The sequence below is a fragment of the Gavialis gangeticus genome, unplaced genomic scaffold, assembly GCF_001723915.1.
Source record: "Gavialis gangeticus isolate Ggan-Ray unplaced genomic scaffold, GavGan_comp1, whole genome shotgun sequence".
NCBI lineage: Eukaryota > Metazoa > Chordata > Crocodylia > Gavialidae > Gavialis > Gavialis gangeticus.
In genome coordinates this window covers 168,211,774-168,226,305 of record NW_017729032.1, presented here as the reverse complement: position 1 = coordinate 168,226,305, position 14,532 = coordinate 168,211,774, and the positions used below count along the sequence as shown (strand labels likewise).

The 14,532-nt window shown below is 42.4% G+C and overlaps 1 protein-coding gene across 1 annotated transcript in view; it reads right to left on the bottom strand.

Moving 5' to 3' along the window:
- Window positions 1-542: 542 nt before the first annotated feature.
- STS (steroid sulfatase (microsomal), isozyme S) overlaps window positions 543-14,532 on the bottom strand; it is a 215,891-nt gene continuing 201,901 nt past the window's right edge. Inside the window, exon 11 of the mRNA XM_019525011.1 lies at window positions 543-5,326. Coding sequence (XP_019380556.1) covers window positions 4,968-5,326 — 359 coding nt within the window. The 3' untranslated portion in view covers window positions 543-4,967. The remainder of the gene's footprint in view (window positions 5,327-14,532) is intronic.

The window sequence follows — 14,532 nt, the reverse complement described above, 5'->3', positions numbered from 1 at the left end:
CAACCACATTGCTCTGCCCCTGGCAGGAGGCTGACCCCTTCTTGGTCTGAGAACAAATTTGCCCCTGGTCAGTGTCTACACATGTGCTACTGCATGTTAGCTAATGCACAGTAAATCTACTACCTGTAAATACACGTGGTAGATTCACTGGCAATGTGTAGGTGGTGCATGCGGGTGCTTGTGCACCCCCTGAGATTGGCAGTGCACCCCCTGCAAAAAGCACCTCTCACCATCCCCACCCCCCCGCTGCTGACACCGCCAGCTGTGTCAGCGGGTGGTCGCCGACTGCCAGTCAGCTCTCACCATTCCCTCCCCACCCCCACTACTGACACCTCTGTGGCTGCCTGCAGGAGCTCCCCGCTTGCTACCTCCACACCCCTGCCACCGCCACTGCTGCTGACACCTGTAGGCAGTTGCTGTGCCCCCCAGCCTCTGGGGGCACGCATTGTTCATGGCACATTAGCTTATTTTACTGTGTAGTAACTCAACCCATGGTTTCATAGTGACACTTTACTGCTCAGTAGATTTTACTGTGCAGTAAAGTATGCCGTGTAGACACAGACTTTGTTATCTGCAAAACACTACCAATGTACATCTTACCTTTTCATTTCTCTTTCTCTGTACTATTGGTAGTGTTATTGAAATCCCTCCACTGGCTCTTCTTTGCCAATTAAAGAGGAAGAAATTGAGATTAAAAATACTTCAAAATACCACATTAATATCTTCCTCTGAATGCCCCAATGCTTCTCTTCTTAGCCACCTGTTATCTCATATTTAGGCTCTGACCCTACATGCACTAAATAATAACCATATATACTAGAACCTGAAGTTCAGGATGTGCAGGATCCAGCCTTTAGCTTGGATGTTACTCAGCACTCAGGAAGAAGATTGGCTTTCTGCTATGTAGATGTCTTAGGGTTTCCTTTCTTATTAGAAACCAATTATTATAGGGTAATATCAGCCTCAGGATCTGATTTTAAGTACTTACAGTCTGCAATAACACTACATCCTAAAGTCTTTAATGTATTTATCATCACAATATCCCAGTAAAGGATTCACTCCTACTTGTGCAGAGATAACTCAGAGTATCTCTGCATGACAATGCCTTGCCCTCTTGAGACTCAGGTTTGTGAATTCCTCTTTTGCAACTTGGCACCAATCTAGAGGAGCAGTATCACATAGCATCACTCCACCTCTGTAGATCTCATCCTGACTTTCACAAGGTCACACAGGAAGCCTAGCATGGAAGAAGACATGGACCTGGGGATGTTTGATAGTATATTAACCAAAAGATCAGCTTTCCTCTGAAGCTAAACACCCAGTTAAATTAACCTAAACTGCAAACATGTTACCATGTTAAATTATTTGTATAGGCAGAGGATAATTAACATACAGAGATGAAAATGGCACTCTCAATACATATCAAAAGCACATTCCTTGTTAATAAATAGGATTTATGACTTAGCCACCCACTGTGAAAAACAAACTTTTCTTTGTTAGGACAGAAAATGCAATAATACAAAATGGTACAGTGTGCTTCTCTTTTTATCCTGCATATAAACAAGCATATTTTAATTATCACAGTCTGACATAGGAGATCCAAAATATAAGACACAGAGCTGAAATGTACGGTACATTCGTAATGCAGAAGAAGGGATAATTTTCTTTTATATACCAAACAAAAATGCATCTAGCAGAAGTGCTGAAATATATGGTATTACACTTAATAAAATCTTTATTGAAGCAACAATTATAACATTAAATAGATTTCAGATTTTATTTGCAATGTCAATATATTAAAAGTGGTATTATATCAGATTTTTGTAAATATATTTGTGCCAGAAACAAGAAATATGCTTTATTGTCCAGATTTATCTATTTGTAATATTTCCTTGATTTTATAATGTACCATTAACTCACGCATTTTTACTAGGCCATAGACAATAATAAACAGAAGGTTAATGGAATAGTAAAGCTCAGGAAAACTGAATTTGTATATCAAGATTTTTACCTTTTAAGTGACAAAAAGCAGAATAGCTCTGGTGTTCAAAGAGCTGTGGATTGTGAAGCAGGGAAGAATAGGTTAGGAAGTATTTAAAGAGTATGTATCTTCCAGAAAAAAAGATCAGAAGGACACCTAAGAGATAAGGTCTGCTGAGAAAAGGCACCAGGGAGATAAGTGGAAGAATTATCTCCCTTAGAGTCTTAATCAGGAAACACATATTAGTGGCTTCCTCTGACAAAGAACTCCCGTTCCAGCCTCATGAAGAAAAGAAAGATATTGAGAAAGCAACTTCCAGAGGAAAAGAGAAGGATGTGGATATCATTAAGAACATCCACTAAGGGACATATTAAGCCCACAGCCAAGCAGCTGCTGGAAGAGAAGAAGTTACAGACAGGTTCAAATGGATCATTGCTATATAGTAAGCAAAAAATATATGCATTACAAAAAATCCATGATTCAAAAATCCATGTAGATGACCATAAAAATACTTGTAGTACAACAAGTGCAGATTCTATTGTTGCTAAATTTAATGTATATTTTGGGAATTAAATAAAGTAGACAGGAAACCAAGGTGAATGGATATCACATGGCTTTTCAGCTGTAATACAAATAACTCATACTGGTTAGCAGGGAGTCATGTGACCTGACTTACCTTGTCACTGTGCACAGGATCTTGCTTTGTTATCTTCAACTTTCAGATAGGATACATGGCACAACATTTAGATGAATGATGAAAAATAATAAATTTGAGGCAAAGCTTCCAAAACAGGTAATACAGAAATACGGCATCATAGTGGCCAAGGAAAAGGACAAGATATAAATGAATTTGAGAAACCTTACACTCCAGTGCATTGGGTTAAATAGGCAGAAAGCTACACTACACATCACAATGAGCATTCATATGACAAGTAGCTCCAAAGAACTGGGTCACCACCCAGGAGCAGTTTTTTAATGTTAATACCAGCAAAGATCATTTTTTGCATTTAGTAACTTGCTAATACCATCCAACATCCTCTATTGCATTATGCTGTTGGACATGCAGGCATTTACTAGTGTTTTCTGACAAGGAGCAAGTCACCCTATATTATCAGGCATCAAATCATTTTAATAGATTGTTGATATGTTTTCTTGTTTGTACAAGCTGCTAATACAAATAGTTCGCCACGTTGTAGCATAGAAAGAAAATGTGCATGAATAAGGTGCAGAATAAACACTGGTAATAAAATTAGGCCTGAAGTGCTGCAGATGTCCTTAGGCCAACATCCAGTTGGCTTTTGGGAAGATTCGAACTCTCAAACTCCATTATATTTAAACTTCTCAGAAAACTGCAGACCCTGTTGGGGGCTTTCAAAGCAAATACTTAAAGCAAGACTCACTCTCTGATTCTCATGCAGTTCCTTCTGTTAACAGAAAAAATGGTCTGATAGTTGGAAAGAGACCTTCATGGTATGGCCTGAGTTTGGAGTTCTGATGTCTGGTATGGGCAGGTCTAGCTACCCATGCACTGGGTAGTGCCCAAGAATTAATTTTGTTATAGACCTTACTGAAGGAGTAGGAAGGATCCAACAGATTGCAGCAAAATAGGCTTAATTGTTGGCTACACAAGGCTTCCTATGACATATTCCTTTTTCTGCTTCCCTATGTCTACATTTCAGTATGCCCAATCTGTTCACATACAAACTGGTGAAATCAAAAATCAGCATCTAGTTCTCTGGTTAAATGGGGCTCTGGTTTATTGTGTAGTCAACCCTAAACTATATTGGACAATCAGCCAGCCATTTATTGTGCCACTGCAATGTTGGCTGCCTGTGTTCAATGCTACTACAAAACCTTACTTTATTAAGATGTTTCTGCATCTGTCAATTTATCAATCAAACCTTCACCTATCCTGCAACTTTATTTTCTCTTCCTTTCTCCACTGATCAGGTGATTGGCAGGATCAGGGTGGACACTTTCTCTCATTATCTGAATTGTCCCAGGGAGTCCTAGGATGTATCCAGCTTCATATCTGTGTACAGGATGTTGGGCATTCTCCCATATTTCAAACAATCCCACGGCTCCAAAACAGTTCCGGTCACAGCACCTCTGATTCCCAGCTCTCGCACAGGACCAAACTGACCTAGTGCTAAGAAGGGGCAGAGGGACAGTATCTCATGTCTTGATCTATCTGGGGCACTCCTGAGATGAAAGTGCATCTGCTTCCCTGTGTGATCAGGTCCAGATTACACCCAGGGTGACCTGGAGTTGTGTATGGCAGGAGGACATCCTCCCATACTTTGAACCATCCCAGGGCTCTGGGAAAGTTCCATCAGCAATGCATCTGTCTCCTATCCAGTGTACAGCTCTGTGTCACAACTCCAGATCACCCTGGAGCTGTGCAAGAGGGGATGGGTGGAGAGGAGGAAAGGGAGGGTACTATCTGATGGCAAAACTATCCTGGGGCTTCAGGACAGTTCCAGCCACAGCACTTCTGCTTCCCACCCCATTCATGAAGCCAGGGTGACCCAGGATTCTGCATGGGGTGGAGGTATTCCCAAGTTTCCCATTCTGAGCATTCCCAGAGCAGGTTAAGCTGCAGGGGAATGCCCCCTTCACCCCACTGAGTCCTGCTGATCAGCTGATTGGAAGGACCAAGTCAAGGGGACATTCTCTCATGGTTTGAACCATAGGTGGCAGCCCAGGCTTTGAGTAATGGTGTGCCTCTCCTTTCCTCCAGGGTGTTGTGTATTGAGTTGCAGGGGAGGAACATTCCCCTGTACTTTGATCCATCCTGAGTGGCCCAGGGATGGACAAGTTGGACCCTGACCAGTCCTGGGTTTGTCATTAGTTAATTACTGTACTGGTTCAAGAAAGACTTGTTACCCACAATACTTGTTTCAATTCTTGTAAATAAAATGCAGCTTTGTTTATCCAGAAAGCATGCATCTGTATTTCTTTGTTTTCATGCCTTTGGCAAGTTCAGTTATTCTCCTGACTCATGGTCACAATAACAGAAGAGAAAGACAGAAGAGCAACACGGTTGAAGCCATGGTTTCCACAAAATATTCCCCCATGATAACTGGTCAGGAACTACATGCAATGATTTAGTGTGATTGCTTATTGCTTGTTGAATGACATTAAGAATGTCATAGAAATGAATCTCAGTTTCTGGCGTCAATGGATTTCTCTCTTCTGGGTCCCTGGAGAGATCAAAGAGTAGTGGTGGATCATGATGTCTAATATAACTTCCATGGCAATGACACACATGGGAATGGTAACAACCATTTGAGTCTTCAGGATAAAAGATTGGAGTGAAGAAAAAAGCTTTCCAAATAGCATCACCTGCAATTTACAGAAATATATCAGGTGGTGATAGGCTAAGAAAATAAAGTATGTTTAAGCTTGTGAAAATTAAAATTAAACTACTTAATATAACTCATTTATTTCAACTTTTATGTATGTATATGGAAACTACAAAATATTAAAATGGACAAAAAGTATCCATTTGGAACATAATCTAGGTAGATTCTGATTAACATACATCACAGAAAGCTTAAAACAACTTGTACTTTTACCTATTTGCATACCGTACCTTTTGTGCTAAAGGAAATCCTTGCAAATAACCACAAAACCATTGCACTGACTTCTTCCAGGCTTATTAACGTGTACCTCTACAATGATGATGACAAATCACTCAGCTGTAACTAGCAGCTGGTGTGCTAACACATTATTACCTCATGCTCCCCTCCATGTGATTTTTCTATCTACCTCTTATCTTTATCATACACATAGCTCAAAAGCTGTTGAGGCCAACTGTCTTTCCATTCCATGTTACTACAGCAATTAGCATAATTTGGTCCTCAATTACTGTTTAAGAACCCTAGATACTTTTGTGCTAGTATTCCTAATAATAATACCGATTAAAAATACAGACTAAATTGAATTACACTTGTTTAGAAAATAGGGTAATATCATCTGTAGGTGAATTGTCAAACAGGAATCAAATGTGTCTGAGACTCTCAATACATTGCTAAATTTCTCATTTCTTTTGTACAGGCAATGCGATGAACTGCTGTACCATAGCTTAATTTCTCTGAACAATTCATGTTTCCAAAGAAGGAAAGGTAAATTTATGACTAACATGAATCACAGATGAGTTGGTACCTAAAGGAGGCAGATAAATGCTAAGATGAAATGAATTGGAGGACCCCAAAATGTTTACCAGAAAAGAAGTCTACCAGGAAACAGATAATTCTTGGCTCAAATTCTGCAGTCAGGCAGTAATTTTATATTTTACCTAGGACATAGCAGCATTGTTCCAGAAGCAAACCAAAGAATAAATTGTATCTCGGAGGGCACATCTACACGAGCAATTAGCGCACATGAATAAACTCCAGAGCAATCAGTTCCAGAGTTTATTCATGTGCAGCATCTGAAGCCAGGTGGGAGCATCCCTGGCTGGCAGGAATCCCGGGGGTCAGCCTGTCAGCCTGGGAATTCTTCTTCTGGCTCCATGCGCTGCAGGAGTCAGCCCCCTCATTGCAGCACCCTTGTGCCCCAGGCATCTGGGTAGCATCTACACATGTACTGCTGAGGAGCTGTTTAGTCTGCATCAGGATAGCACCTGTAACCAGCAGTCAACTGCACAGTAAATGTTGTGTAGATGCACCCAGGGGAATGCACTTGTTGGTACTGCTTTACATTTTGCATTAAAAATTAATCTCAGTCAAAAGAGTGTCAGCTAGCTTTATTAATCTGGTAACTGGTTGTCATGGATTTACATGCAGGGCTACAAAATGTAGTATTCATTAAGCTCACTAATTAACCAGAAATGGAATTCATTAGGAAATGGGATGGGGGGTGGAGGGAGGGGAGATAGGTGGTACATCTTATATGTCCAAAATACATTACATTAGGCTTTTAGAGATAATATTGGCTTGCAGGCTGATAGGTTCCAGTGAAAAAAGAGATGAAGAAAAAGGTTATAATCTACAACATGGATTCAAAAGGAAGTAGGTAACCTTAAGATTCTTTAAAGCTTCTTTTGTTATAGATCATTCTTCACAATATAAGAGATATTACTTTAAGGAACTTTTCTGTGACAAACTGATAGAGCCTGGAGACTTCCAGTTTTCTTAGACTGCACGTACATTCAGTTATCAAGGGCAGATGGGTGAAGGTTACAATAGAAATTGGGCAGAATAATCCCCCTCAACGTTGATGAAAAATCAGCAAAGGGGGAGGACATTTGGAGGAGGTAGTGAATTTCTTGTACAGACAGTAAATCACAGCACTTCAAAAATCCTGAGAAGGTACTGACTCCAACATCAGGCATCAACAGGCACTTGTACACATGACAAATATTGGCTGTTTTGTGGCTTAATTGCATAACACTGTGCATGTGTGGAAGGGGTGTATAAATTAAATGAGTTTGTTATGTTGGAAACCAAACCACATCCACATGTAGTTTAGTTTGCAGTGTAGCTATTTGTAACATTGTAGCCTTTTGACAGCTCACTCCCAACCCCCTGCTGCAGGAAAGGTGGGCTGAAGGCAGAAGCAGCGAGGGACCTGATCCTTTTTTTTTTTTTTTCATGGAACCTGCCCCCCACCCTCATGGCTGGGGGTCAAGCTGCCAGTGGGCTGAGCAGTCCCTGAGCTGTGGGGAATTAATATTGTTGTAAATGAGGGCATGTTCAGAAAGAGGCTCTGAACATTATCCTGTACATGGATTCGTGTAAATTTAAAATGATATCTTTGATTGCAAGAAATCAGCAAATAACATAAGCAGCAAAAACATTAATGCATGTTTCAAAATTATATTGAAAGTAGTTCTATCTTTACTGTGACTAACCTACCAACTCTGTAAGCAAGTTGGCCATTTGTACACATGATAGGGGTTTAGTCACCTACATTGAAATGGTGGGTTTTTAATTGCAATGATTAAAAACCCACTATTTCAATTTAGGGGCTTCTGTCCATTACTGTCATGAGGGGCCTGATCCTTTAAAAAAAATTTTTTTTTTGGTGGAGCCTGCTCACCCGCTCACCTCTCCGGTGGTAGGGGTGGAGGGTGGGGGGGCTGAGCTGCTGGCAGGCCAAGCAGTCCCTGAGCTGCAGCAGGGGGTTCCAGTCCTTCCCTCTGCAGTTGTAGTGCACCCTGGGGCTGCCTTCATGCACTACTAGTAGGCAGGTGCTGCCCCAGCATGCGCTTGGGGAACAGTTGGATCAAGCCAGGTGCTGCCTCCGAGCTGGGGTAGCCCCAGTCTGCAATCCCCCTGCCCAGGTGGCCCTTGGGGGCACCACCACTGCAGAGAGCAGGACCACCCCCCCCACCACCCCCCAGCAATTCAGGGTCTGCTGGTAGCTCTCCCCCCAGCCATGGGAGAGGTGGGCAGGCTTCATGAAAAAAGAAAAAGTTTCAGGCCCCTTGCCAGTTTTTTTTTTCTGGTGCAGCTTGCCCATGTGAGCTGCTGGTGGGCTTTGCAGCCCCTGAGTTATGGAGGGGCGGGGGGTCCTTCCCTCAGGGCTGCCAGGGCAGGGTGCTAGCTATGCAGGTGCTGCCCCAGCTCAGAGGTGGCACCCTGCCAGATCCAATTGTTCCTGAGCCTGCCCACTGGAAACCTGCCAAGCGCTGCTCCCCAGGTGTGCTCAGGAACAGTTGGATCCAGTGGGGTACTGCCTTCAAACTGAGGCAGCACCCATGCTGCTAGCACACTACCCTGGAGGCCCTGAGGGGCACTGCCATTGCAGAGGGAAGAACTGGGTCCCACCCACAGCTCAGGGCCTGCGCAGCCCACCAGCAGCTCATGCAGGCAGGCTTCTCTGGAAAAAAAATAAGTGGTGAGGGGCCTAATTCTTTTTTTTTTTTTTCTTTTTTTTTTGCAGAGCCTGCTTGCCTCTCCCTTGGCCAGGGGTGGATCTGCCAGTGGGCCCTGAGCTATGAAGGAACCCTGTTATTCCTCCATAGTGGTAGCACCCCCACCCTGGGGCCACCCTGGCAGGTGGCTAATGGGTGAGTGCTGCCCTACCTTGGAGGCAGCACCCAGCCTCATCCAACTGTTCCCCAAGCTAGGCCAGCACCCACCCACTAACAGCCCACCCAGGCAGCCCTGGGGGGCACTGCCACTGTAGAGAAAAGGACTGTGACACACAAGTATGGCTGCAGAGCACTCTTGAAGTGGCCAATCGTGAAAAAAATGTACCCTTATCAAATGAGGTATCAGATGAAGATAGTCTGATTTAGACAGCCTTAGGGAAATTGTCATTAGGTTTAATTTTTTCACACAACTGAGGTTGGGCACATGCATCCCAGCCCCACTTCCAGAGCTGTCAGCAGGAAGGGAGGAGGGAAGGGAAACCAGCAGCAATGAGATGCCAACTGGGGTTTGCTTGGCCTGAGATGGAGAGGGGAGCTGCATGGATTGAAGCCCCCTTCCCACACCTCACAGCTTTCTCTCAGACCACCCACCTCCAACTCAGGCTAGGCAAACCCAGGCTGGAAGCCTGGTGTTGCTGGCTTCCCCTCCTCACTCCCCACTCTGTTCCTGCTGACATCCCTGGAGCTGGGACAGGGAGGGGCTGGGGAGAAGGGCTGCTGCTCAGAGGGCTGCATGAATGCAGACGGTGTGCATGAACATAGTGCCTTATTCGTGGATTTCACCATTTGCGGAGATCTCGAGAATGGATCCCCCACAAATGGCAAGGGTCTCCTGTACCTCTGTAGATATGTACAATAATTTTTCAGCTTTGCTGCTACTTAACATGGTGGGAATTTTGAGCTAAACAGGAAACTGAGTGAAGGCTGGTTATATTTTGCAACATTCAATTGTATCACAGTGATACTTCACTGAAAATATGGAACAACAATGGGATGCTGGAAGAATAGCAGTGCAGGGTTTAACAACTGATTTCCTAATCACTATAAAAAGTAAGTCAGAGTCTGTGCCTGTGGAATGGCCGTTATATACTGGTAGACATAAAGAGCTGTCAGAGTTGTAATCTGTAAAGCTGATGAACTGTATAAGGCTGGATATTAAAAGTTAAGAGTTCCCATCTCTTTCAGCTGGTATAAAATCTCATTCTGCTAGAGGGTTAATGACAAGGATCAAATTAATCTCCCAGTAATTAATAGTTCCTTTGTTCTACAGTCTATCTGGAGAGGAAGCTCTCAGTTGAGATAGGACTTCCTGCATAATCTATTCCTCCGTGAGCACCTGGGCTCTCCTACACTCAGCCTTACCTGGTGTCATCAGCCTAAGGAAGAGCTAATGAGCTGGAGCTGCTTCACAGCTGCCTCAGCTCCCCACCCGTGCTCCCAGGAATCACTAAGCAACTTGCAGTAGTATTTGCTGTTGGATGCTCCCTTCAGCCTAACCCTGCCCCCTCACTCCAACACATACATGAAAAAATTAGCAAAGAAATTCACATACAAGAACTTCTGGTATTTACAGTCACAGCTGTTGAATTCCTCTCAGCACAATCACCGAAGACATGGAAAACACCAGTGTAGGCACTACTAACATTTAGACCAACCACAATTTATATGAAAAATGCCACTCAGTTCCACTCACAAATGACTCACCTCTACAATAAAATCCTTTTACATCCCAGCATACATCCACTCAATACTTTCATAGAAACCTTCACATTCACACAGATAACCATATTTCCAAAGACTAGCTGTAACAATACAGTCTGTCAGTAAAATATTTTAATCTTTCTATAGGTGAGAAAGGTACTTAGCTCTGTCTCTAGTCTGAAGTTAGGTAGTAGGCAGGTGGCACTTTATAAACTCATTCTCTAGTTTATAGCCACTCTGTCCTGCCTTCTGTCTAACAGTGGGGTTAGGGTTGCATGTGCGGGGAGGGGGCATGTTTTGGTAGTAATATTCTTCAGTCACGGAAGGCTAGATCCTACTGTCAGATATGCAGCCACTAAAATCAATACAAGTTATAGTTATGTGATATCCTTGATTTTATATTTTCCTACTGTCTTCCTACTTATTTTTGTGAAAATAAATTTGCGTTTGCTGTTTTCTTTGCTACAGATTCAAAATACTTGAATTCGTTTCAAAAGAAGGAGAAATTCAAAACACTATTTTTTCTGTGTAAAGCAAGAAGGTTGTCTGTCTGTTCTTGACTTCAGGCACTTAAATATCTCTGAGGATGTGGACTTCCTGATTCTTCACAGATATTTGTTTCTTTGCCTTTATGTTTGGAGTGTAACCATCACAAGTTTTCCCATTCTAACTCATACCATTCTCTAAAGTACTTTCACAAAGTACCAAGCAATAATCACAACTGATTTCAGGAAGAGAATGTCTTCAAATTGTTGTTGCTATGGTCTTGATTTGCTTCCGTATTTTTAGAATAATTTGATTATGAATTACGTTACTGTATACACAGATACAGACATATACAGAGTCACCAAACATAATAGCCTACTAATAAATGACAAGCAGAGAATTTAATGCAAACTTATTCTTTGTTCCAAGGAAGACTTCCATACTAACATTCCTTCTTATCCTCAGAGAGGCTAGCTATAGACATTCAAAAAGCCCAAGGCAGAGTCAATCTAAATTATGGGTTTCCTGTAAGCAATGCAGTTTAGATTGGTAGTGAACAGAATACACATATGCCCTTTGATGGTGGTGGGGCAAATCTTAGACAAGGTTCTGCTATTTTAAAACCAGTCTATATGTGCCAAACTTCTGTTCTATTATGGGTATAATCCATTTTCCAATCACTTACACTAGTAAAAGTGCAATGTCTGTACCTAGCCAGAATCACATCCAGTTTTATGGTACACTCCACAGGTACAGCAGCCTATCTGGCTAAGTACAGACAGTCAAAAAGCCTGAGCCTGAATTGACTCAATCTTTGAAGGTTAGTTTAAACTGATAAGATAGAACTGATAAGCAAGTGAACAGACATTCACATGTGTGCAGTGGCTCAGGCTAGAAGTCGGGGGAGGCAATACAGCATGCTCCCTGCTCAATTGGAGCAGACAGGTTGGGCCTTCAAGGCTAGCCTGCCCACGTGGCGGGTGGGAGGGTTGCAGGGGAGGTACAAAGCCTGGGGGACTGTGAGTTCACTTGAATCTGGAGAGGATCTGGGACAGAAGTTCAATAAACCTATTTAACCTAAATCAATTAAGTCCAATACTGCATCCATCCAGGTTTATCTTAAACTAGTTTTGACCTTTTTGAAAGTGGTTTATGAGTGCTGAACTTCTGCTGTGTTATGGACTTGAACAAGTCCCTGATCACCTATACCAGTTTATGTGTAATTTCTGTCCCTAACCTCTGAGCTCCTAGCCTCTAAGCCCTAGCCTCTGAGCTCCTGTTATTCACATAAACATTCTTACTTGAGCCTGAACTGGGAACTTGATCATGGCCTTGTCTCTGTGAAACAGAAGAAGCCAGTTCTTACTCTTTTCCAATAACAAGTTACATGTAGAAGGAACCACCATTTTTTCTGTTTACCTCCTGCCAAAAGAAGGGATGGGGGAAGGCAGATGGGAGTGCATCAAGGCTTGCCCTGATTCAGTCCCTCATCTTTCCAGCTCATGTAGCTAACCATGTGAATACAAACTACATTCTTTCATAGGTTGCTGAGATTTATTTTCTCCTTAAAGCAAGAGAAAATCAGATTGGGACAAGTAAATTATTTCTGGGTTGCAGCCTGGATGAATTAGTTATATATGAACCCCAAGTTGTACCTTAATTTCACACAGAATATTCATAATGTCACCTGCTTCTTATTGCAATCCAGAGGTTCTGCATTAATTCAGTCAGCATATTATAAGAAGTACTAGTTTTCAACAACAGATTTTATTTTTCTGTACAGTACAAGGTGAAAACGGATGTTTTTACACAAGAGCCCAACTGTGAATAAGCTGAGGGATCAATGTGAATGAGCACAGTAGAAATTATTGTCTCTGGTGAGTTGAAGCACCAGTTTTAAAAAGTCTTACTGAGAAAAAACTTTACCTTTTCAACATGTTTTTTGCTCTTCAGCTATCACCAAAGCTGGGCTGCCAAGAGAGAATTTACAATGACCTCCAGCATTGTAAAAGACACATTTTCTTTGGTAAGGCAGAGCATTTACATTTTTTTAAATAAAGCCCTGTGAAAATTCCTCCAAAACAAATCCCAGCTGTGAAATTATGGATACAAAATTCTGTTGTTATCATGAATATTGCATGTGTCATATATTCCTATCTGTTGAACTTTGGGGGAAAAGTTGCTTCAGATTTGTCATTTAAAGGAATGTTATGGGTGATATGCAGATATTCCACCACCACAACATGGTTCAAGTATTCAAAGATATGGTGTGTGCATATAATTTTTTTGAAGAGTTGCACAGTTGAACTGTGTACTTAGAGTTAGATGATAATAACTCTTTCTCTTGGGGTTAACCTGTTCAAGTCTATTTTCTGGTCCCAAACTAGAATTTGTTGAATTCATGTCTTGTTTGGAGTGGATCTAATTTATTATAATTATTCATTTGTATTACAGTAGTGTGTCAGAGATAAGGAAAACATTGTACTCAGTGCTGTGTAAATATTCAACAAAGGATAAGCCCCCTGCTTCAAAAAGCTGGTAATCTAAGTATAAAACAGGAGATGGGTGAGTACACCAGATGGAAGCAACAAAAAGAAATAATAGGACATACGGTTGTATCATTTTGCATTTTTACTTAGAAATATCTAATCCTTTTTAATGTGCATGTTTCCATAGCAATCCCATTGATGTAAAGATAAGATGTCCACCTTTTCAATTTTGCATCAGATTGAGGGTGAATACAATCACTCAGATCAACCAACTGAAGTTGAGTGGTTTAATTTGAGTGGTGTAAAGCACTGTACAAGCATTCAGCATTTGTGGCAGACAAGTGTGCTGACCAACAGTCTGCACTGGCATTGGCTCACAGCTGGTGGGCCCAGTGCACACATCCCAGACTGTTTGGCTGGCTCCCCAGGCTGCTGGAGAATGCCAAGTACACACAGCAGCTCTGACTTATTGGCCACTACAGAAGACCATGCCCACTAAGGAGAATTCCCATTCACAGTAACTCCTCCCTCTATCCCTGCTTGGAGATGTCAAGAAAAGAGATCTGGATCCTGTCCCCTCTCTAGTCAATTGCATGTGCAACAGTTTCCACTCCCGCAGCCTGCTATGGATCTCTAGGGTGACAGACCCAGTAGTTTCATTACATAGTCCTTGGAGCTCTACACACATTTCATCAGAGGCTCAGGAACACTTCACACTCCATCTTTGTGCAGGGATTAGGAGCCCAATGTCCCATATAGGGCCCCTTACCAGACTATGCAGCCACCCTGCCCCCAAGAGGGTTGATGACTTCCACCTAGCTAACTAATATGGGATACCATGGATTGAAAGTTTCATAGTAGCTAGGGTCAGGAGGGACCTGAATAGATCATCTAGCCTGACCCCTGCCACAGGCAGGAATGAATGCTGGGTTCACAAGACCCCAGACAGGTGATCATCCAACCTCCTCTTGAATTTGTCCAAGGTAGGGGCA